This window comes from Poecilia mexicana, unplaced genomic scaffold (assembly GCF_051168715.1).
Source record: "Poecilia mexicana isolate PSO_F unplaced genomic scaffold, ASM5116871v1 scaffold_18, whole genome shotgun sequence".
Classification (NCBI taxonomy): Eukaryota; Metazoa; Chordata; class Actinopteri; order Cyprinodontiformes; family Poeciliidae; genus Poecilia; species Poecilia mexicana.
In genome coordinates, this window is record NW_028263387.1 from 8,845,155 (window position 1) to 8,868,319 (window position 23,165).

General features: G+C 38.9%; 1 protein-coding gene across 2 annotated transcripts; it reads left to right on the forward strand.

The window, feature by feature from the left end:
• The first annotated feature begins 454 nt into the window (after nucleotides 1-454).
• On the forward strand, nucleotides 455-17,710 carry gc2 (guanylyl cyclase 2). 2 transcript variants are annotated; one of them, XM_015006038.2, is made up of 24 exons: nucleotides 455-1,021; nucleotides 1,136-1,264; nucleotides 1,356-1,535; nucleotides 1,699-1,816; nucleotides 2,299-2,600; nucleotides 4,950-5,081; nucleotides 5,188-5,291; nucleotides 6,016-6,134; nucleotides 6,334-6,418; nucleotides 6,549-6,645; nucleotides 6,805-6,927; nucleotides 7,042-7,122; nucleotides 8,461-8,637; nucleotides 8,754-8,910; nucleotides 9,456-9,605; nucleotides 10,494-10,642; nucleotides 10,771-10,934; nucleotides 11,154-11,346; nucleotides 11,433-11,607; nucleotides 11,746-11,844; nucleotides 12,263-12,357; nucleotides 12,450-12,535; nucleotides 16,573-16,596; nucleotides 16,725-17,710. In XM_015006038.2, exons 1-24 carry the CDS (start codon nucleotides 626-628, stop codon nucleotides 16,855-16,857), a joined length of 3,468 nt encoding a protein of 1,155 aa, XP_014861524.2. In that variant the 5' UTR covers nucleotides 455-625; the 3' UTR covers nucleotides 16,858-17,710. The 2 variants fall into 2 exon arrangements, with proteins under 2 accessions (XP_014861524.2, XP_087871983.1); XM_088015857.1 differs by lacking the exon at nucleotides 16,573-16,596.
• The last annotated feature ends 5,455 nt before the right edge of the window (nucleotides 17,711-23,165 follow it).

Consider the following 23,165-nt stretch of genomic DNA (forward strand, 5'->3'; position numbering starts at 1 on the left):
TCAGAAGATTTGCCTTTGAGAAACAAGAGTCTGTCTCTTCAGTATATGGTAAGATATTTTACATGTATTTATGACACCACAGTACAAATATTAATAGATAAAGTGAAGGAAATTTAGAAAAAAAATGATGGGATAGATGCTTCCTGAAAAATGTTATGATTTATTTTAATTGATTAGGAACCTGGTTTGGTGGAATCAAGATTGGACTTTCAAAAAAAAACAAACAAAATAAATTAAAAGATTGTACCACCAATAAAGCACAGCGGTAGTCACATTATGCTCTGGTATATTAAAACTAGCTGGCTGAATGTTGTTAAATCTCATCCCGATTCAAACTGATTCTGGAATCAATCAAATCAGTTCATATTTAGCTTCTGGACTGGTTTTTCAACCCTGCTAATAACAATTTAACTAGACTTAAAAGCCTTGGCAACACAAGGCAACCAACTATCTGTCAATCAATTTCACCTTTGGCGAGAGAATTGCTGTAACGAATAATAAAAATTCCAAAATTGATGAGTGCACATAAACATTTCTACAATTTGTTTTTTTCTCCTTTCCTTGATGCAGGGGAGACCTTCTTTATCCAGATTCTACTTAACTCCAGGGGACTGAATGTTTTGAGATGCTTCAGCTACAACATGACTCCATCTCCTTACCTCCAGCACGGAAACAGCAGACTCCCAATGTCACCCCGGTCCAACATCATTGCCCATCAACATCATCTTCTTCATCCCCATGTCCCTGCTCTGTCCTTCCACAACCTTCAAGTTTCCTCCCTCTTCTAAGACTGCATGGAAACGGTCTGCTGAGGATCCTCCTCACCCTCTTTATTGCCCTGTGCATACTGCCCTGCCAAGCGCACGCGGCCTTGTTTCGGGTCGGAGTGGTTGGACCATGGGGGTGTGACCGCCTCTTTGCCAAGGCACTTCCAAATGTTGCGGCACAGCTGGCGGTAAATCGCATCAACAGAGACCCCTCGCTGTCCTACGCTGCTACGTTTGGCTATGCCGTGCTGCAGGTAGAGTGAAAGTCCTTTCTTTAACAATTGGATATTTTACAGTTCTTCATTGGTTTTCTTGTAGTGTCAACCTAGGTTTAGATATTAGCTTGTTGATTGAATATTTCTGTTCAGGAGCCTTGTGAAACATCCAGGGCACTGGAGGCATTTGTGGGTTTCCACACCAAGGCCTCTGGTTACGTTGGACCAGTCAACCCTGGATACTGTGATGCTGCTTCGATGCTGAGCAAAGGCTGGAACAAAGTAACTATTGTCCACAGAAGTTGTCTTTTCTTAGCTAGAACAGTTGTTAAGGAAGCTGCTATATTTTCTTCTCTGTGCTCTCGTCTATAAGGCAATATTTCCTTGGGCTTGTGTTGGCTATGAGTTAGATGATGTCCGTAGCCATCCAACGTTTGCCCGATCTATGGCGAGACCCACCGCAGTGCTGCACAGTGTCATGACCTACTTCCGGTGGGCTCACATTGGCATCATCTCTTCTTCTGATGACATCTGGGTGGACACAGCAACCAAGGTGTGGATGTTTGTCTTTTATCAATTTTCACTCTAGAAGACCGAAAATTTAAAGTTTTATGTAAAAATAGAAAGCTGCATTATAGGTGACAAAACTAAACTTGTTTCAGCTTTTTACCAGGATGTGCAGACATTTTATGCAAAATCTTTTATGTCATGTCTAGGTGGCGGACTCTTTAAGGAGCCATAGGATGAACGTCAGATTTGTCAGTTTTATGGAAAACACACCTCATGGCATTAGACGAACCCTGGCCAAAGTCCGCAAGATGAAAGAAATACGAGGTAAAAGTGATGGTTCTTATTGAAAAGAGTTTGGGATGTTCATTGGACTAGGAACAAACTATTCCTGAAAAGGCAAATTACATTTCTCTTGCACCTTCCCCAACTTGTACCTCACTCTAATCATGTAAATTTACAGATCTGTAGTTAAGAAATATGTCAAATAAATCAAAAACCAAAATTTCAACTCAATCTCCAAGAAAGAAGGGACAAAAATCTCCAGTGCCAATGTAAGATTGTAAGATTGAGGTCTGTAAGGTGATTCAAGAGAGGAGCAGGTATTAAGCAGAAAAGTTGTCTAAGGCTTGTAGTGTGGACACAAATCAGAACCGTATCAAACAACAATCCATAGTAAGCTTAATCCACCTTTAACTTGTTAATATCTTTGTTTGGAAGCACTATAATTCAGTGAGATAACATTCTAGCATCAATGAGGTTACTCTGGTTATTCAACAGGGTTACTCTGATGTCTTTTTCTGTCCTAGCTGTGATCCTCTGCATGCACTCAGTACTCATCGGCGGCTTGGCCCAGAAGCTCCTCTTGGAAACAGCCTACGACATGCAGATGATCGACGGCTCCTTTGTGTTTGTACCTTATGACACTTTGCTCTACAGCCTGCCGTACATTAACGCAACCTACCCTACTGTGAAGAACAACAGCAAACTGCTGCGGGCCTACGATGCCATGTTGACTATCACCATCGACTCCCCCCAGGTGTCATTCTATGACGCCTATAGAGAAGCTATGGAGAGAGAAGAGGTGGCAAGAACATTGAAACCCCAACAGGTACATCAATTCATACCAGCCCACCATAGTCTGCTTTAATTAAACTGTAGTTGGTTTGCCTACAAAGTCTGGTTCCTTTGGGGAGGTGAATCTAACACCAATGTGGAACAAATTTGCCTAAAAACTGAGATCTCGGTTCAACTGAAGTGAACTATGTTGTGGTTCGAATGCATATGTGGATGCAAGTAGACCGTAGACTGCTCCAAAAGCAGGAAGCGGACTATAGCACAGGGCATTCTGGGTAAATGGAACCAACTCAAACACGTGAGCCTTCCACTAGTGGGAGAAACGGCTTGGGGTCCTTTACCAAAAACAAAACAGAAATGCTACAACCACTAAAAACTGATCCCATTCTATTTTTCTTTATATTTTGTGAAGAAGGAAGTTGTGCTCATTTCATTTTCAGAGATTTTCATGTTGTTTCCTTCAGTAGTTCTTGGTGCAGAGTCACCACTTGAAAAGAGTTTGGGATGTTCATTGGACTAGGAACAACCTATTCCTGATTACATTTCTCTTGCACCTTCCCCAACTTGTGCCTCACAAGTTGGGGCACAACTTGTGAGTTGACAGCGCAGTGTGAAAGTGAACCGCACCATCTGAAAATGTAACAGATGTTGCAATTTTGGTCCAGTCTAACTGAATCTACCAGACTATCAGGTGTGAAAACACCATACGATTCAAAAGGAGGCTCAAAGGGTTACAGGTGCTGGTCATAAAATTAGAATATTGTGATAAAGTTCATTATTTTCCATAATGTCATGATAAAAATTAAATTGTCATATATTTTAGATTCATTGCACACCAACTGAAATATTTCAGGTCTTTTATTGTTTTAATTTTGATTATTTTGGCAAACAGCTCATGAAAACCCAAAATCCCTGTCTCAAAAAATTAGAATATTATGAAAAGGTTCTCTGAACGAGCAATAAAAATAATCATCTGAATCAACAAAGTAACTCTAAACACCTGAAAAAGATTCCTGAGGCCTTTAAAAACTCCCAGCCTGGTTCATTACTCAAAACCGCAATCATGGGTCAGACTGCTGACCTGACTGCTGTCCAGAAGGCCATCACTGACATCCTCAAGCAAGAGGGTGAGAAACGGAAAGAAATTTCTGAACGAATCGGCTGTTTGCAGAGTGTTATATCAAGGCACCTCAGTGGGAAGTCAGTAGGAAGGAAAAAGTGTGGCAGAAAACGCTGCACAACAAGAAGAGGTGACCGGACCCTGAGGAAGATTGTGGAGAAAGGCCGATTCCAGACCTTGGGGGAAGCAGTGGACTGAGTCTGGAGTAGAAACATCCAGAGCCACTGTGCACAGGCGTGTGCAGGAAATGGGCTACAGGTGCCGCATTCCCCAGGTCAAAGGTCAAGCCACTTTTGAACCAGAAACAGCGGCAGAAGCGCCTGACCTGGGCTACAGAGAAGCAGCACTTTGGACCACTGTTGTTCAGTGGTCCAAAGTACTTTTTTCGGATGAAAGCAAACTTTGCATGTCATTCGGAAATCAAAGTGCCAGACTCTGGAGGAAGACTGGGGAGAAGGAAATGCCAAAATGCCAGAAGTCCAGTGTCAAGTACCCACACTCAGTGATGGTCTGGGTGCCATGTCAGCTGCTGGTGTTGGTCCACTGGGTTTTATCAAGGGCAGGATCAATGCAGCAGCTATCAGAAGATTTTGGAGCACTTCATGCTTCCATCTGCTGAAAAGTTTTATGGAGATGAAAATTTAATTTGGTCTGGAATCGGCCCTTCTCCACAATCTTCCTCAGGGTCCGGTCACCTCTTCTCGTTGTGTAGCGTTTTCTGCCACACTTTTTCCTTCCTACTGACTTCCCACTGAGGTGCCTTGATATAACACTCTGCAAACAGCCGATTCGTTCAGAAATTTCTTTCTCTTTCTCACCCTCTTGCTTGAGGATGTCAGTGATGGCCTTCTGGACAGCAGTCAAGTCAGCAGTCTGACCCATGATTGCGGTTTTGAGTAATGAACCAGGCTGGGAGTTTTTAAAGGCCTCAGGAATCTTTTTCAGGTGTTTAGAGTTACTTTGTTGATTCAGATGATTATTTTTATTGCTCGTTCAAAGAACCTTTTCATAATATTCTAATTTTTTGAGAGAGGGATTTTGGGTTTTCATGAGCTGTTTGCCAAAATCATCAAAATTAAAACAATAAAAGACCTGAAATATTTCAGTTGGTGTGCAATGAATCTAAAATATATGACAATTTAATTTTTATCATGACATTATGGAAAATAATGACCTTTATCACAATATTCTAATTTTATGACCAGCACCTGTAGTTTGTCTGAAGAACAATAAGTAAAGCTGACATCTCTCTTTGTGGTCCAGGTGTCCCCTCTGTTTGGAACAATCTACAACTCTATTCTGTTCATGGCTCATGCAGTGCACCGTGTTCGCGAGTCCAGGGTATGGATGTCTGGAGGAAACCTGGCACAACATACACGCAATTTGGATTTCCAGGTACAGATAGACCCAGAAGTCCATAACACCAAATCACTTTTTTCTAATTTCAGCATAACATGAGGTAAAGTGAGGTTATAGGATCTGATATTTTGTTTATTCACAGGGCTTTAGTCACCGTATCAAAACCAGCAGCTCTGGAGCTGTTCAGCTGGACTACATCATCCTGGACACAGATGGATCTACCTTGAATCTCATGCCAACATACAAGTAGGTCTCATTGTTTAATGATTTCCAATGAGCAACAAAAAGTTTGCTCCACCAAGATAACTAACAAATGAATAAGAAAGTCACTTGCCTGACTGACTGAGTTAAATGTAAAGTTTGGTATGGAAGTGTTTATGGTGTGGGTCTTCTTTTCTAGAATTTTCCAGTCTTGACCTTTTTGTTTGAGTAAACAATACAACGTGAACTGAACACCAGTGTACAAAGCAAGGTCCAGGAAATGAATTATACAATTGCTACCTGCATTCTATGAACTGTAGTAGTAGTCAAAAGTAGTCAATAAATTAAGTATTTTTTGTTTACGATATCAGTGTCGTCCAAGAAATTTTTCATAAGGGTGGCCAGACCAGGCTAGCAAAACTTTTAGTTGTGCTAGGGGGCACAACTAAAACAATATTTATTTATTTTGCATAAATTTTTTATTGGGTTTTATAATATGTATTCATTGAAGAAGGGAATGGCTTTCTACGATATGAATATTATTCTCTGAGGAGGCCAGTGGGCTGGCCGGCATTTATTAAGAGGGGCCATGGCCTCCCCTGCAACCCCTTTTGGAGACGCCACTGTATATTATTTTCTAGCTGACTTAATCTTATAATGAGCATGGCATCTTTCAGAGTTTAGCTGTCTCTCATATTTTAACAATTTGCTGAAAAAGAGCAGCCTAACAAACTACACCCTCTTCACTGATCTCACTAATCCATGGCAGGATCGACATGGAGATAAGCATGGTTCGATTCCTGGGTCGAGACATTCACTTCCCACAAGGCTACGGGCCCAGGAGAGATGCTGCCTGCTGGTTTACGCCCGGCGTCATCTGCTCAGGAGGTGAGGAAAACCACAAAAAACATTTATTCAAGGTGTATATATTTAGGATCTGCTGCAGTTAATTGATATACTTTTAAATGAATTTTTATGCTGCACAGCTCACGTGAATTTTTCAGAGTTCCTTTCACAAAATAAAACGTTTTTTTGGATAGTATTATAGGTTAAAGTCTGTTCTCTCAGTTTTTCTTTTCTTTTCTAGGAGTGGATCTGCTCTTGACTTTCAGCATGTTCTTTGGTTCCATTGCTGCTTCTGTCTTCGCAGTGGCTCTCCTGTACTGCATCAAGTATGAAGTCACCTATAGAAACTATTAATCTAAAGCTAAAATGAATCTGAATTTTAGGAATCTTTAACAGGTAAAAACAACAAAACATAAACAAGTTTTTAATTTTTTTCCCCCCCTGAATCCCTCTCAGGCGACGCGTCAATCAGATTCGAATGGTCAGAGGTCCCAACAAGATCCTGCTTACTCTCCAAGACGTCACATTTATTAACCCATCACTTAGTAACAAGGTCAGCCATTATGTTGTGTCATGAAAACACAATTTTCCCATCACAAATCCCCCCAAAATTTGTGTTAAATTCAATGTTCTTTGTACTATTTAAACCCATGCACTGGTACTTTGTAACTCCTGATACTTTTCTAAACTGGTAACAATTTGCTATCCACAGAAGCTGAGCCTAGATGACAGCAGGACTAGCGGTGGCCGGAGCACGTCTGAGCGCAGCCTCAACACACCCGCCTCCTCTCAGTCTCCAGCCACATACGAGAATTCAAACGTTGTCATTTTTGAGGTCAGACATTTCGATATTTAAGCCAGATTAAGAACGTGACAACACTTTCAGTGGTAAAGTCAGTGTGTGAAACTTTAAGGGGAGTTTTAATTGAACACTCTTTCTCCTGATCAGGGTGACTGGGCGTGGCTGAAGAGGCTACCTAATGGCAGGTTTCGAAGCATTAACCCTAAAACCAGCGATGTCTTTGAATTGGTATGTGAAAATGATGAGAGATACAAAAGAACATGACTATTTTTTTCTAAAGCAGTATACTGTAGGGTAGTGGTCCCCAAACTCTTTCCTGTGAGGGCCACATAACTTTTCCCTTCTCTGGTGGGGGGCCGGAAATTGTTGAGGGGGGGGGGGTTGCGTTTCTCGATTGATTTTTACCCAGAAAGCACATGGGCAAAAACCATGAGTGTAACGGTCACTGGGACTGACTAGTATATATTCCATCGAGGGAATGTAACTATATCATATTAATTTCTCATATGTTAACATAAAGGCTCGTTTTGAAGTATAAGCTGCTACTTACAGGCATTGCTTCGAAGAACTCGATCTGGAAAGCGGCGTTCATAACAGACACATGTGTTCATCTGCTCTACCGCTAGCAAACAGCCGTAGTGATTAAATAACATAAAAGTCAAGCAGTTCCCTAAAAGTCCAAGAGCAATGTGCAAAACAAAACACCCACAGTTTACAGGACACACTTCCTGCTAAAGAGCCCCCTGGTGGTTGAAGAAAAATCCACATATAAACATATAAAATAAATGAAAAAAAGGCTTTACTTGAGCCCCCACCCACCAGGCTAAGCATTGCTTATTTATTTAAGTCTTTTTAAAGTTTGCATTTTTTTAAGACTTTATAGTTGGTGTTCAGGTGTTAATCTTCCAATCTTTCAATAACACATGATTATCAAGTGATCTTTTAAAATTTCCTGTCAACTTTAAACATTGATAAAATTGATCCTGGCTTGGTGATTAAACCTTCTGAAAAAAAAGGAAAAGAAAAACAGATAAAAATAAATAAAACCTAATCATTAAAATTTAAATGGTTCTTTGTTTTATGCTTCACGAATAGAGTCTGAACCCTGGGCTATTTAAGAAACGATGTCTTCCTGCATGTGTTAGGGTTAGTGTTACTCTGTTGACTTTTGAATTTCACCCAACCACTAACGTTTGGCCTTGACACAAGGCGCCAGTTCAACTCTATGAAACTTACTGGGCTGCGCTGTAAACATCCATCTCAGACTGCTAACATATAAGTGCCAAGCAGAACTACGCATCTGTTGGGGTTAATTTAATATTTGAAAGCCTGGCCAAGACGGCATCGTTCACTACCTTCGGCGCCATTGCTACAGGTGCTAACGCAGTAGGAAATTGACATCATTGCCCGGCTGAAATTCTGCCCAAGAAATTTAGGTCAGTAGGAGAAACGTCAAACAAAGCAGTGAAATGAGATTAAAATCGAGCGGAACTGCGTAGGAAGGCTAATTAAAACCCAACGTGTTGTGAAACTACACGAGTAGGATTGTGCTGCTTGTTCCTGCAGATGAAAGACATGCGTCACGAGAACGTCAACCCTTTCCTGGGCTTCTTTCATGACTGCGGTGTGTTTGCCATCGTCACCGAGTTTTGCTCCAGGGGAAGCCTGGAGGACCTGCTGCTGAACGACGACGTCAAACTCGACTGGATGTTTAAATCGTCTCTGCTGTTGGACCTCATTAAGGTAAATGACAGTACTGTAATTTAGGTGGAAGATAAAATTTCAAACAGAGAAGTTGACGAAACTGCAATTTAAATTAAATTAAAGCAATTAAACCCCCACACTGCCCCAATTTAAAGGGTATGAAGTACCTTCATCATCGTGGAGTGTGTCACACCCGTCTGAAGTCTCGTAACTGCGTGGTGGATGGACGTTTTGTCCTTAAAGTGACAGACTACGGCTACAATGAGGTTCTGGAGTCACAACGGTTCCCCTTCGTCGAATCGCGTCCAGAAGGTAACAGATACAAAGCTTTTTCAGAGTTTTTATTTATTTATTTCATTTCAGGATCTGGACAGTTTACTTACTTTTAGGGAAGGTGTATTTATTAGAACATGAAATACATTATTGACCCTTATTGATGACATTTCCCTTCTTCCAGGGAAAACTTGGAAAAAAAGGAACTCTAATTATATATATATATATATATATATATATATATATATATATATATATATATATATATATATATATATATATATATATATATATATATATATATATATATATATATATAAAAGATAATGTACATCAATCTTACCAATCTTTTGCTTACACTGAATTATGGTTTAGGTTTTGACCAGGCGTTTCTTAGATTTGTGAAATAGAGAAGCATTGATTCTGATTTATTTCCGAAAGCTGCTCATTCTGCAACCCTGCGGTGTTAAAAATTAATTTCTGTAGGGTTCACGCTGTGAAAAATGGACCCTGCTGTCTCATTCTAACAGATAATTTCTCAAACTGTAGCAACAGGAGGACATTAAATCACCTTTGTGTTGCAGAGTTGCTGTGGACGGCTCCAGAGGTCCTGAGAGCCAGTCATCCAGGACTCCACAGGACCCTCCCTGGTGACGTTTACAGCTTTGCTATCATAATGCAGGAGGTCGTGATCAGAGGGCCTCCGTTCTGCATGCTGGACCTGTCTGACGCAGGCAAGACATCTAATTTGCAAAATTGGTTGTTCTGCTGATGATGGAAGGCACAAGATATAAAACATTTTTAAATCAGATAAACGGATTATAATATTTTTCAGTTAGATCAGAAAAATGGAAATTAATGAGATATATAGTTTTCAAATACATAAAAAATATATAGTGTTAAAAGATGTTAATTTTCTTTAAACAATTTTTTTTAAACAAAGTTGTACTGAGTACTTTTCATTAGTCATCATCTTATTTTACTGGGTCAGCTCACTTTTGCAAACGTAAATCAGATCAGAAACAGTCAATTTTATGAGGTAGGTTGTTCATTTTTGGAGATTCCCATTAGCAGTGTATATAGATGTGACTCTCTACCCAGGGTGGCATAACTTATGGGGCGGCAAGAGAATTTCAAGCAAAAAAAATAAATTGTATTCACATATTTTGAAAGTATAGCTTGTAAAAAAACAAAAGAAAATACTATTTTATCATAGATATTACTAAAATCTTTCTATTTTTTCTGCTCTATACGTTTTTTTGGCTAATGATATAATAAAAAACAAATGTTATTTTCTTATAACATATCCATAAACAAGATGGATCATGTGTAATAAATAACACATAGATGGTTTTGCTTCTTTTAAAAATTGCACATGCAAAGTTAATGGGTATCTATTGTAAAAGTATCAATGCAAAATTCCACAGCATTGCATTCTCTCACGTCAAGTCAAAATTAAAACACTGATTTATTTCTAAGACAATTAAAAGTACTTCAAACAACCCTAAATGTGGAAAAATAAATGATCTCCAACGACTAATATCAGACTCAAGTTTGCTGATCAGATTTTAGCATAATTTGAAAGAGGAGATCCCTGCTAAGCTCCTGTTTTATGTCCTCAGAAATATTAGAAAAGCTTCGTAAGCCTCCACCTCTTTGCCGTCCGGTGGTCAGTCCAGATTACGCTCCTATGGAGTGCATCCAGCTGATGAAGCAATGCTGGACCGAACAGCCAGACAAGAGGCCGACCTTCGAGGACATATTTGACCAGGTCATTCTTTTTTATCTCCAATCAAGTTGCGCCTGCATATTTTCATCTTAATTCTAACAAAATCTACTTTTAAAGTGCACTTTTTAAATGAATTCTGTTGGATATTCATGCGCTTCTGGTCCTTTCAGTTCAAAAACATCAACAAAGGGAAGAAGACCAACATCATAGACTCGATGCTGAGGATGCTGGAGCAGTACTCCTCTAACCTGGAGGAGCTGATCAGAGAGCGAACGGAGGAGCTGGAGATAGAAAAGCAGAAGACGGAGAAGCTGCTGACACAGATGCTTCCCCCGTACGTTACCACTCATATAACTGAACAAAGAAACACGCGTGGAATGCAAATTTTATTTTTTAAGGTAAAACGAAGGATAAAGATGAAAACAATACTGATAAATCTGTCAGAAAAGCATTGAAGATTTGTTAGCGCTCTCAATTCTCCATTTAAAGTGCACGTTTAGTTCGGCCTGGGTTATACAAACTTATTTAAAGTTTTGCTTTTTTACCCCTCCAGCTCAGTGGCAGAGGCTCTGATGGTGGGAGCGGTAGTGGAGCCAGAATATTTCGACAATGTGTCGCTCTATTTTAGTGACATCGTTGGCTTCACCACCATCTCAGCCAACAGTGAACCTATCGAGGTGGTTGACCTCCTCAATGACCTTTACACACTGTTCGACGCCATTATAGGAAACCACGATGTCTACAAGGTTACTCTTTTCTAGTTAATCTTGTGTCTAAAGAGGTAACATCAGGTGGTTGAAATTGTTGCTCATTTTCTCACGGCCTTCTCAAGGTGGAGACTATCGGCGACGCCTACATGGTGGCGTCGGGTGTTCCCGTCCCCAACGGCAACCGCCATGCTGCAGAAATTGCCAACATGTCTCTGGACATCCTCAGCGCTGTGGGAACCTTCAAAATGAGGCACATGCCAGACGTTCCTGTCAGAATACGAATAGGACTTCACACAGGCAAGTAAAGAATGGAGTTTAAGTCGAGTTCTCCGACTTTCGATCGACATTCAGCCAGACACTGAAGATCCATATGTACACCAAATGTTTTGTTCTTCAACGGCAGAAACTTGACTTTGGCTCTATGGTGTGTTGCAGGTCCGTGTGTAACAGGTGTGGTGGGTCTCACCATGCCTCGCTACTGTTTGTTTGGAGACACGGTGACCACCGCTTCTCGAATGGAGTCCAGTGGAATGCGTAAGTTCACACAAGTCAGAGAACAAGTGTGGGGATAAAATTCTAATTAAAGAAACTGGCACATATTTCCTGATCTATTGATTAAGTCTTTTTATGCAGAAACCAAACATTTCCAGATTTAAGAACAATAAGAAGGTACAAAAAAAAATCTAAAAATGGCTTTGAAATTACGTCATTTTTCAGATTTTTGATTTTTTTCTGTAATCTCTTGATATTGAGCACAAACCTTAGATTTGAAGTCTTTTCAATTTTGTTAAGGTTTGCAATCTACATGTAGCTGTCACTTTACCTATAGGTTTTCTGAACAGTTGGAAAGCATTTTACTTGGGTTTTTTCCAGATTGTTTTCTTTGTTCTACTTTTTTTGTTAGGTAATCTAGGATGTTTTGATGTTAATTATTATTTTTTTCTTATGGTAGCCTACAGGATTCATGTCCATCAGAGTACAGTAAAGGTCCTGCAGGAACTCAATCTTGGATACAAGCTTCAGTTGAGGGGTCGTACAGAAGTCAAAGTACAAATATTCAGCAAATATAAAGATAATGTCACCCGTATGACCAGAAGCGTGAAGAAATTATTATTTTTTTGTCTCTACCTCTTCTTCAGGGAAAAGGAATAGAAGAAACATACTGGCTTACAGGGAGAGATGGATTCACCAAACCTCTGCCGGTTCCTCCAGAACTTAAGTCAGGGTAGGGATGAGTTTCTTCCATCCCCTCCCCGTGTTTGTCTTTCTGCTCTTTTTCTTCCCCCCACCTCCTTATATAGCTAGAATTTTTCCACCCTGGTCCAAGTTCTCTCCAGATTCTGAGTCCTGCACTGGTTTTGAATAACTACCTACAAGAAACCTTATCAGTTCTTCATTCAAGTTCAAAATCAGCCACTTTTATACTGGTCCTTGCATGAATTTGTTCTTCCCATCTGAATGATTAAGATGATGCAATGCTTCATTGGAAATTAAAAAAATATTCTACAATAAACAAGAAAAGCATCTACACTATCACTTTGATACAATGGTTCTGGTTTTATTATACACTTTATGTAAAGTACAGTACATGATTTAGGTGTTGTAATTAACCATACCATAGTTACAGACAGAATGTTCTAGTAATATCTTTGTACAAACAATTGATTTTAAGAAGACGGCTACACTCACATTTGTACACAATAGGGAAGACGCAACATTCAAAGAAAGGCCACAGAGAAACAACACAGTCTCTAAGAATGTAACAATTCTGCATGTTATTTCCAACTTTTGTTTCAGATTAGTCCACATTACTCTATAATACTATTGTAACAGAGTTTAGATCATTGTTTGCATGCACACACCGCATTCACAGCAATCCGTAATCTGCAGCCACGAGTTTTTTTTGTTTGTTGGTATTTTCTTGACAGGGTTTTCCATTTACCCTACCACATTTAATGCCAAGTGTCCAAAGTAGATAAAAATCAACAACATTTTCTGTTGGTGGTTGATCCTCATTGCCAGTGTTACCAGAGGCGCAGTCATAAGCTGGTTCTCCTCCACTCAACATCTGCTGGCTGACTTTGTGCCAGCCACTTGGGCCAGCTCCTCCAGGGAAATCTTAAAGCCTTACTAGGCTGGTCAAGAAACAGTCCATGGGCTTTCCTCTGAATCTTCTCCTGGTGGGATGTGCCTGGAACACCTCACCTCCAGGAGCCATACTTACCAGATCTTCAAGCCACCTCAACTGGCTCTTGAGACTTTGAGCATGAAATTGATTTGAGGACAAGACTGTGGAGGTAAGTTCACCAACTCAACCCACAGGAAGGACATGTGGACTAATGTGGAGAGTATCTGAATGTAAGATGGGGTCAACAAAACCTACCGTCATTATTTTCTGATGAGGTTCAAACAAACTACATGATCAGGAGCTCTGGATATTTGGTGACAGATCAGGGGAGTGTTTTGATGAACATTATCAGCTTGTCAAAAACAGGGAGAATTGAGGTTATTCATGATCAAGGAAGCTCCCAACGTATTTCATTGGTCTGATTGGTAAGCAGCTTGGGATGAAGGACCTTTCTCAGTGGAATATCGACGTATGAGAGAAGGAAGCTGGAATCAACCCATCACTTTTGGATCGCAAGATGACTCCTTCCAATGGGCGACAGTCAAGCGAAGAAGTTGACCACAATACAAACCTACCCTTGCCTCTCTTCTGGGGTAATCTGACAGAAAACTTGTGTAGCACATGAGTTACTAGACATAGTAACTCATGTTACCCGTGTTACCCGTCGGTGACGGGTTGTTGTTCCATTAATCATCTGTGGATGCTCTTGCATTGCTCCAGTGTACTCAAGAAGCTGAGTACAATGGCTGAAACAATCATTTGAGTTCATATAGGAAATACTGTGAACAAGTAATGAAGTTAAGGAATGTGAGTTCTCAGACTGGACTCTCTGTATGAAGAAGTTGAAGTTTAGTAACTTGTCAGATGCAAGTAAAAGATATTTGAAAGTAAAGGATGGTGCATAAGGCTTGGTCACTTCAGTCAGTCTAGGGCACTGCATTGTAGTGAGGTAGTTTCACCATCAAGTGAATCAAATGGTGACAAGGCAATTGTCCTAATTTCATTCTACACCTCAAAATACTGTATAATTGCAATGCTATATCATGCACAGAGGTGCATAGTGGTGATGGGGTCTGAGTTTTAATATTTTATTCAGGAGGAACTGTTGGCAGACCTGACATCAGTTTGTAGTACTTTGGAAAGAACCACTGCACCAATAGTACTCTTCTATTTCCTCAAAAAATGGACTTGGCAAAGCTTTAGGTTGTCTTAGAAGATCTAAGACAACCTGTTGAAAGATTTGGAGAAATTGTTCTGCTTTGTGAAAAAATACCTTTAAGGAGAAAACTTGCATTGGGTCAAACCTTGTAAAATCCTTTATGATCAGACTGAGTCTCCAAGGAACCTACCTATTAGTCATTTCCCTTTAAAATACTGGACCTATTGGGTGGCAATAAAAACAACAATGAAACGGCAAAGTTTTTTTAAAGAGAAACGTGCCATTGCAGGACTGCAGAACGTGAGTGTGTGTGTGCTGTGATCATGGTGTTCGCTTCGTCTCAACAGGCAAATGGCCCATGGGCTGCAGATGGCCGAGATAGCCCAGTACAAGAAACGGAAAGCCGAGAAACAACAGCAGGAACAACTTGCAAAGAAGAAAAACTGAGGTAATGTTATGCATTATAAAAATGTATAACATTACTGGCTTGGTTGGCAACGTGACTCGTCCTTTGGCAAACATAGTTTGGGGATGAACTGTCTTTAAGGTGTTACCACAATTTAATTAGACTTGATTGGTCTTTAACTCAACCCATTCCAAGTTTGGCGAGAAACATTGGCTATGGCAAAATACATATATTTATTAGTTAAAATGAGTTATTCAATATTTTTGAATACATTTTAAATTTAGAAACCTTTCAAACAGTCGAATGTTTTTCCCTCCAAGGAATAGATCAAATGTTTGTTGCGGTTGCACATTTACTGACTATGCCTTTTTCTGTGTGCTTGACTTAAGTTGTTGACAAAATTTCTTATTAAACTTTAACCTGGGTTGTATCAGAATGTAATTTAATGCTATTAAAAGCAGTGGCATCTGTAGACAGTTCATGTGAGGATTGTGGGGACTTTGTCCGTGGGATTAAAAGAAAAGCTCCTCTTCTTTATTCATAAAAAAACTCAGTTCTTCTACTTTACAAGTCTTTTAAACTGCTCACCACATCGCTGCTGTCACTTGAAAACTTGTACTAAATGTCCACACCTTCGAAATTATCAATCCAGCACATTTTTCATTCAACGGCAGCAATGTGTTGATGCTGAGTAGGTTGATCGGAGAAGTCATGATGTGTCTTTGAAATAATAGTTTGCCATTATCAGTCTGCAGTGGAGAGCAGTCAGAGCAATTCCAGTTTAAGGAATCAGCAAGAAATTTGCATGGACCAGTGAAGTTAATGGCTCGTCAGATTTGGGCTGGTTTCAGAATGAGCTTCAGCCATCGAAACCAGTCAAACCTTTTAAACTTTTATAGCCATCAACATTTTGCAGATATTCCACAATTGAATAGTTGTAGTGCAAGGGGATGCTTCACATGGTTCATTTTACAATGTTTCTACTGAAAGATAGAGAATCTACGGTGCCAAATGTCTCCCCAAAAACTAATAAATAAAAAATTACACAAAAGTACTCAGGTTACTGTTAAAGGTTTCATGAGGTTTGCCGAAAAAACCATGAACCAGCCCTGGTCTGTTGGCTTGACTTTACCCATGAGAACTTCTGTCTGATTCTTCAAATGGTTCTGACATCTGCCTACTGCAGACATGGTAGTGATGACTTGATTAAAGATGTGTTTTTATGGATATGAAAATCTGATAATCCCCATACCTGATATATACCGTTTAAATTTATCTACTTCTGTGCTCATTGTGTTGTATTCTATGTTCATCAAGCTCAAATATAAATCAGGTATTTCTTCAACATGACAAGCTGGAAACTTGGGAGTTTCTTTTGAAACCCCTTTTAAGGGGCAGCTAGGATTTCATGGTGATGTACTCAGACGTCCTTTGCTGTGTTTCCCCCTTTTTTGTGTGTGATCCTTTGACTTTAAAGAGTAGACACTGAGTGGAAATTTGATTCTCCCTCAATATTTACCTTCGTGTGGGAGGTAAAATTCCTTTACCTCTCTCTTGTTCTTTCTGCAGGTGCAGATCGTTCGACGCTTCAAAGTAAATACAATGTTTTGCCTTAAAAACATAGAACTATTCCTTTCCAATTTTTAATGACCCGAACTGATTCTAATTTTCTCCCTCCATCCTCCACGCTCCTCCTCATGGCTTCTGTTTCTCTCACTCAGGATGTCGTTGGCTGAAAACAGGGACATGAAGCAGGTGTTTCACAAGGCAGTAAAGAAGATCTCTCATGTCCGCGTCGTGACGCAGCTCTACGTGCCCGAAGACGACCACAACGTCATGCTGACGCACCACTGAGTGACTGACTTTGTCTGGAGACAACTCAAGAGCACCGCCTCCCCAAAGCTACAGTGATGTAGAACTCTGAAAATGAGCGTCCAACTAGAGAGAGAGAGAGAAGGAGGGTAGTAAAAGTGTTGGTTGGGGTTTACAGCAATGATCTCTAGTCGTCATTAATGTGTCCCCGTACACCTTGGAAAGTGCATGTTTGCGCAGCTGTCTGTGAGTGTCAGTGGCTTGAGCTGCAGACACGAAGCCTGAATGGGGAAAGATCTACAGAGGCTGACAAGTGATGAGTCGGCAAAGACGGGATCTGCAGAAAGTCTCGGTCAGCAGCAGAGGAACGTGGCTAATCTCTCTCTGTCGTCTCCGTCACCTTGGCTCCTCTTCTGGAAGGACATTTACTAGGAAGGAAAGCTCTTTAGTGCTCTGTCTTCTTCAATGTACAAATAAATAAGTACAATCCCAAAAGATTTGGGCATAAACAGAGGAGAACAGACATACATGGGCATTCAAGACCCAGACAATGTTTACAGTCTCTTTTGTTAGTCAAAATCTTCTGCTTGTTTTCATTTGTATTAACAAAAAAAAATCATGAAGCAGAATAAAACTCTCAATGTTGAAAACAGAAATATTTTAATCTTACTGCTGTCTGTGTAATATTGCAATGTTTGCTTGTTACTTTTCAAACAGTGAAGAAAAATGTCAAATCACACAATGTGAGGAATGTGATATCACTTTCCTCATATTGCTCTCTACAGGACAAGTCACTTCAAATGGCCTTTTTAGCACCGAGAAGTTATTGATCGGATGTAAAATTGTCACCTTAAATGCTGTATTTGATCAGAAATAAAGGAATAACATCAAGTCACTCAACTGTGCATATATGTTGTGCGAAAAAGCGACAGAATTTACCGTTTGTGAAATTGCAAAACTCTTCCAGCAACACACGTCTCACTGCTGAAGAGACCCACAGCGCCCTCTTGTGGCTCCACAAGACCGAACCGAGCCTTTGCTCTTCGCAGATGGTGTCCTGAGCGTCCTGCAGGATTATCCCTCCTGATCCGTTGTTCATGTGTGTAATTGTATATTTAAAGTAACTGACCGCCGGCTTACTGCATTCTGTTCTGTACACGAAACGTGTTTGAATTAATGCACATTCTGTCACTTTACAGCAATTCTTCACATGTTGGCTTGAATCCCTAAAGCAATGTCATGTCTAGTTGGATGAGCTCCAGTTATTTAGTCAGAAAGAGAATTCAATGGTTAGAAGAAATAAAAATGTTTACATCTAAAGACAAGGGCAGAAAATGTATATTTAATATGCATTCATAAAACAGACACTCTTACATTCTGCTACCGAGTCCTGAGATTTGGGATAAATTTGTAATGAGAAATGTCTGTTTTACATAGAAATGTTCAGGAAATGTCCGCCTTCGATCAAAGCCTAAACCATCGGTTATTGCAGATGTGCTTCTGATATTTGCTTCCATTGGCAGATGACATATGGCAGAAGCATAGAGCTGCGGATTATGGCTGTGTGATGCAGGATTTACATGGTTAGCCAGATGTCAAAGGGACGTTGCTTGGAGGGGGAGGGAAATGAAAACAAAGGTGGGTTATTTTATAGTGATATAGAATAAGCTGGACCATGAACTGGACAAAAGAGACCTGGATAAATCCTATGAAGGTGAGTTGTTGCTTGGAGACACATCAGTGGCCCTCATTGCAAAAAAAAAAAAAAAAAAAAAAAAAAAAAAAAAGACTGCTGCAAGTGAGACATGACACTTTTTATCTGTTGATCTTCTCATTCAGAGTCACCCGGTCTAAGAGTATGTTTCACCACAAACGTGATCCTGCTGAACATCAAGCAAACATATACAAATTGGTGAAAAGCATTATAACAAACAGAAAAAGATTAAAGATTACTTACAATATTAAACAAATATAATCATCAGTTTGCTGGTTATCATCAGACAAATTTTTTTTTCCTTTTTTTTTCTCAGTAATAGCAAAATTGATCATAGAAGTAAAGCGAAATCAAATCAAGAGCCAGTCACATGCTGGCTGGAAAGCACTTCTTGCTGCCAATCTTACAAATTGTAACTCCTTAAAATTTTACTTTTTTCACCATTTTACACAAAGCACGGACTTTTCCTAACACACCTGTAAGATTTATTTTACCGGACACGATAGATCATTGTTTGAATATTCTTTCTCCAAACATACTTCTTCATGGCATACTTCTATAACTGAACAATATCTACAGATGTCTCAAAATGTGTTGCACTGTTTGGCCCATTGCACTGCAGCACCAACATGTATTTACATCTCCATTTAAAGGAGTACATGATGGAATACAGGCTTTTTTGAGCCAGTATTCCAGTATTTGTGATTAAATCCTGAGGATGTTCAATCAAAAAGTCCAGATTAGGAAACAATTTCAGAAGAGTCAACAACATCTTAGTATACCATGAACACGCGCCTTTGGTGCTATAATGACCAAAAGTTTACATGTGCAAATGATTGGAACTTTGTCATGATGACACAACTGATGCTTGATGTAAAGCTCAGTGTTTTCACGTCGGCAGAAACACTTCTCTTGGAAATGTGTACAGCGGTGGCTCTGTCTGCATTCCTCCAGGCAATCTTGTGAGACATGCAATGTTGACAATATATCATCAGATTTACCCTGAAAATTGTACTTTGATATGGACACTTGGTTACATCCCTAAGGTGAGCTAAGTGTGTTCAAGTGCTGGACGGTGAATGTCACTCTGTATTTGTTCCATTTGTATGACTTGTAACATTAGAACATTTTTGGCATTACTGCCTGTTTTATACTTAAACAAATCTCATTATTGCTCAAGGTAGAAACTCTGAGGGGTTTTGGTTGGGTGCTGGAACTGGTAAACAGACCTGGGTGGTGCACAGAAGGTAAAATGGGTGAACAACTACAGAAACTACAGTCAGAGGGTTAGGGTTAGGGAGGTATGCTCCCCTTTTGTGCTCCCCGTGTGTGTGTGTGTGTGTGTGTGTGTGTGTGTGTGTGTGTGTGTGTGTGTGTGTGTGTGTGTGTGTGTGTGTGTGTGTGTGTGTGTGTGTGTGTATGCGTGTCTGCTTTGTTGACCCCGCTTCTTTGTTACAAGTACAATAGATGTAGAAAATCTACTGTAAAATACAGTTCAGGCCACCAGAGGGAGCAGTGATGTAATTGTCAATCAAGAGATGGAAGAAGCTCACTTGGACTAGATTCCTCACAATGTCACAAGCTAAATTACTTTAAGTACAATTAATATAATTAGTTCATAGTAACTGCTTTAAATGCTTACTTTCAGTAAATGTCGAAGTTTTTCATTTTTCACCTTCTCATTTCAGTCCAGAAAACACTGACTTACAAGTAACTTTTCAGCGATAGGATCTTGTTTTAAGCCAATAATTCTTAATATTGATGAATAAATATTAGTTCCACCACTAGTAGATTATTTCACCTATAACACTGGAAAAATGTCTTGGTGTAAGTAAAATAATCTGCCAATGGAACTACTTTTTCATCAATATTAAGGAACTTCTGATGTAAAACTTAAGTTCATATATCTTGCTGAAAAGTTACTTTAAAGTGATATTTACACTGAAAACTAAACACAAAATACTTGGTAAAATTTTGTTTTATTGCATTGTAAATCAATGTTCAGTAAAACACCCCAAAATAACACGTATTTATTATAATCTCTAAGGTAAAGAGGCAGGACAAGAATATGAAAATAGAGAAAGAATAATATCAAACCCATAATGACGTAACCCGGTTGAATTATTCTGTGCGAGAAAGACAACAGTTTGAAAATCTCAGAGGAAGCAGAACTAAAATTCTCCTCCACACCTTTAAAACCATAGACAGAAACAAGGGAAGACACACAATATAGTTTGTTCTGCCAAGCAGAGTCGGCAGATGAAAGGACAGGAAGGTCTCCTGACAGACACAGTTAGAAGAACCAGATTTCCATTGAAAAACAGCTGATATCTCCCCTGGAAGGAGTTAGGTTGCCGGTTGACTCAGCTGGTAGCTGGGCGTCATTGTGAGAGAGATTTAAGAACGGTATTTCAGATGTCATAATGGTGTCCGGTTGTCCTGTAGCAGAGCTAAAGAGAGGAGGAGTTGGAGATAGTGAAACTGATTTATGCGGTTAATGATGGGGTAGCAGAAATACCTCATAGGATTAAAATCCAGATTGAAAACAAAAGCTAAGCACTGGAAGGAAAAAACAAATCAAGGTTCAATTCCTTTTTGCTATTTGGATAAATGTCAAACTTCATAAACATTAATAGTGACTGTAAATTCATCAAATTTAGCAGCACCATTAAAACCAAAGATATGTTTATAACGGAGTCGCTATGTCAGCTCTAAATTTGACATAGTTCGCTAATCTTTATTAAAAGTAACTCTAGAAATTCTTGTTTGCTCTTAAATGTAAATTTTATAACTTCAAGCATATAACTGCCAGGCTTAGATAAGTAATAGAGCAGTATGTTGTTAAAATTAGAAAATTTCTTATTATTGAACTAAATAACAGAGGAAGTTAGTGAGATACTTCTTGCGTATTAATTTCCTAGCTCAGGGAGTTAAACACTTCCATGCAAAAAAAAAAAAAAAAAAAAGATCACAAAGGTTAGTTTTCAATTTTTGGAGGCAAATTGGTATACCGACCAATTGTGCACAATATTTGTTCGTCAGGTTTAAAAAAATTACTGTTAAATTACTTGAAAGTCTTAAATTTTAAATAGTTTTCACTGAAGCTAATATATAGTGAGGATTAGCAACAAATAGCATCCATGAAAATGTTTATTTTCTCTTGCAGCTAGATATTTTCAATATCTCAAAAACGACTCAAATTACAATTAAAGAAAGAAGCTTTGGGGATCTTGAGTCATGGAAATGTCATAGATTAATAGAAATGTTAGCATTGGTTACAATTTTCATTGTAGCTAATGCTAGCTACATATTTCTGTAGGCAAATAGGTTGAAGAAGGACTATTGTGACCCAAACAATTCAGTTACAGCTTTCTCTTGAGTAATGGCCCATTGTATTCATTATTTTATCCTATAATACATAATTGAGGTTTAATTTATAACTAATGCCAAATAAATATTACTATATAGAAGTCTCACTGCTTCCTTAAATGTCATAAATGTAATTTGTTTACAATAAAACTGAGTCATCAGCTCTTTCATTCCTATGATTACAGTATCATTAGTGATAAGTAAGCATTAAATATCTGTATAACTTAAATTATCATATTATTTTCCCCTTGCACAGAGTCCTCCCATGCACTGGAATAATTCTAAATTACGTTTTAGGTCTTTGTCGAGCACAAGGACAAATTATTCAAAGCCTGACAGGTGGTCCTGCATGGAACTAGGGGTATGATTCCCTCTGGGGTCACCTGCACAACATATGATCCCACTCATTAGCCTGGAAGGTACTTGAGAGAAAAGGTTAAAGTGAATGGTTGTAAGCAAAGCATAGCGGAAGCCAGGAAAGCCGAGCATGGCATTCTCCGCAGTGTAGAAGAACACTGATACCTCCCCTGGGGTGGAGGAGAGGGTTCTCCTCCTAGAGGACTCTTCCCCAAACATGTCGGCGCTCTCAGCAAGCATTTAGTGCTACATAGCTACTCTGAGGTTACGTGACGACAAAATATTACTGAGAAATACGGCAGACAAAGTGAGACTGTAGCATTTGACTATTCAACAAGATTTTTAAAATTATATTTCATTTTTTACTTGATCTAAGGAAAAAAAAAAAAAAAAATATATATATATATATATATATATATATATATATATATATATACTACAGGGTTTATTTTAAATATTAATTCTATGTTATCTTCATTTATTTCTTATGATACACTTTTGTGTGTGTTTTAGAATTTTAATGACACTCTTTATATCTATTGCTACAGTTTTCTCATGACAAAAATATGATTGTGTTTTCTCAACTCTATCTTTTACTTATTGTAATTTAATAATCATCATCATCATAATAATTTATGTACTTTGTTTTGCATTTTCTGTCATTATTGTCTATATTGTTGTTCTTCTATTTAAAATCAGTAAAGAGTTTTTTGTTATCTTTAACTGCATGTAAGTGAATATCAATAAAAACTGATTTATTGGCAGACTGTCCGGTTGATTTAATTTAAACCGTTTGTTTATTCAACGAAAATTTCATTGTAATACAAATATATATTAAATATCTATGTAATAGTTGGACAGAAGGATTGTTATTCTGTTTCTACAGGTCCGAGATCACTTTTTGGCGACA

Excerpts from the sequence above, each read along its gene's own strand:
- gc2 (XM_015006038.2), top strand. The coding sequence starts at position 626 with ATGCTTCAGCTACAACATGACTCCATCTCCTTACCTCCAGCACGGAAA. Across the intron at positions 1,265-1,355 it reads TGAGCAAAGGCTGGAACAAA|GCAATATTTCCTTGGGCTTG; the intron begins GTAACTATTGTC and ends CTCGTCTATAAG. Across the intron at positions 10,935-11,153 it reads CTGACACAGATGCTTCCCCC|CTCAGTGGCAGAGGCTCTGA; the intron begins GTACGTTACCAC and ends TTACCCCTCCAG.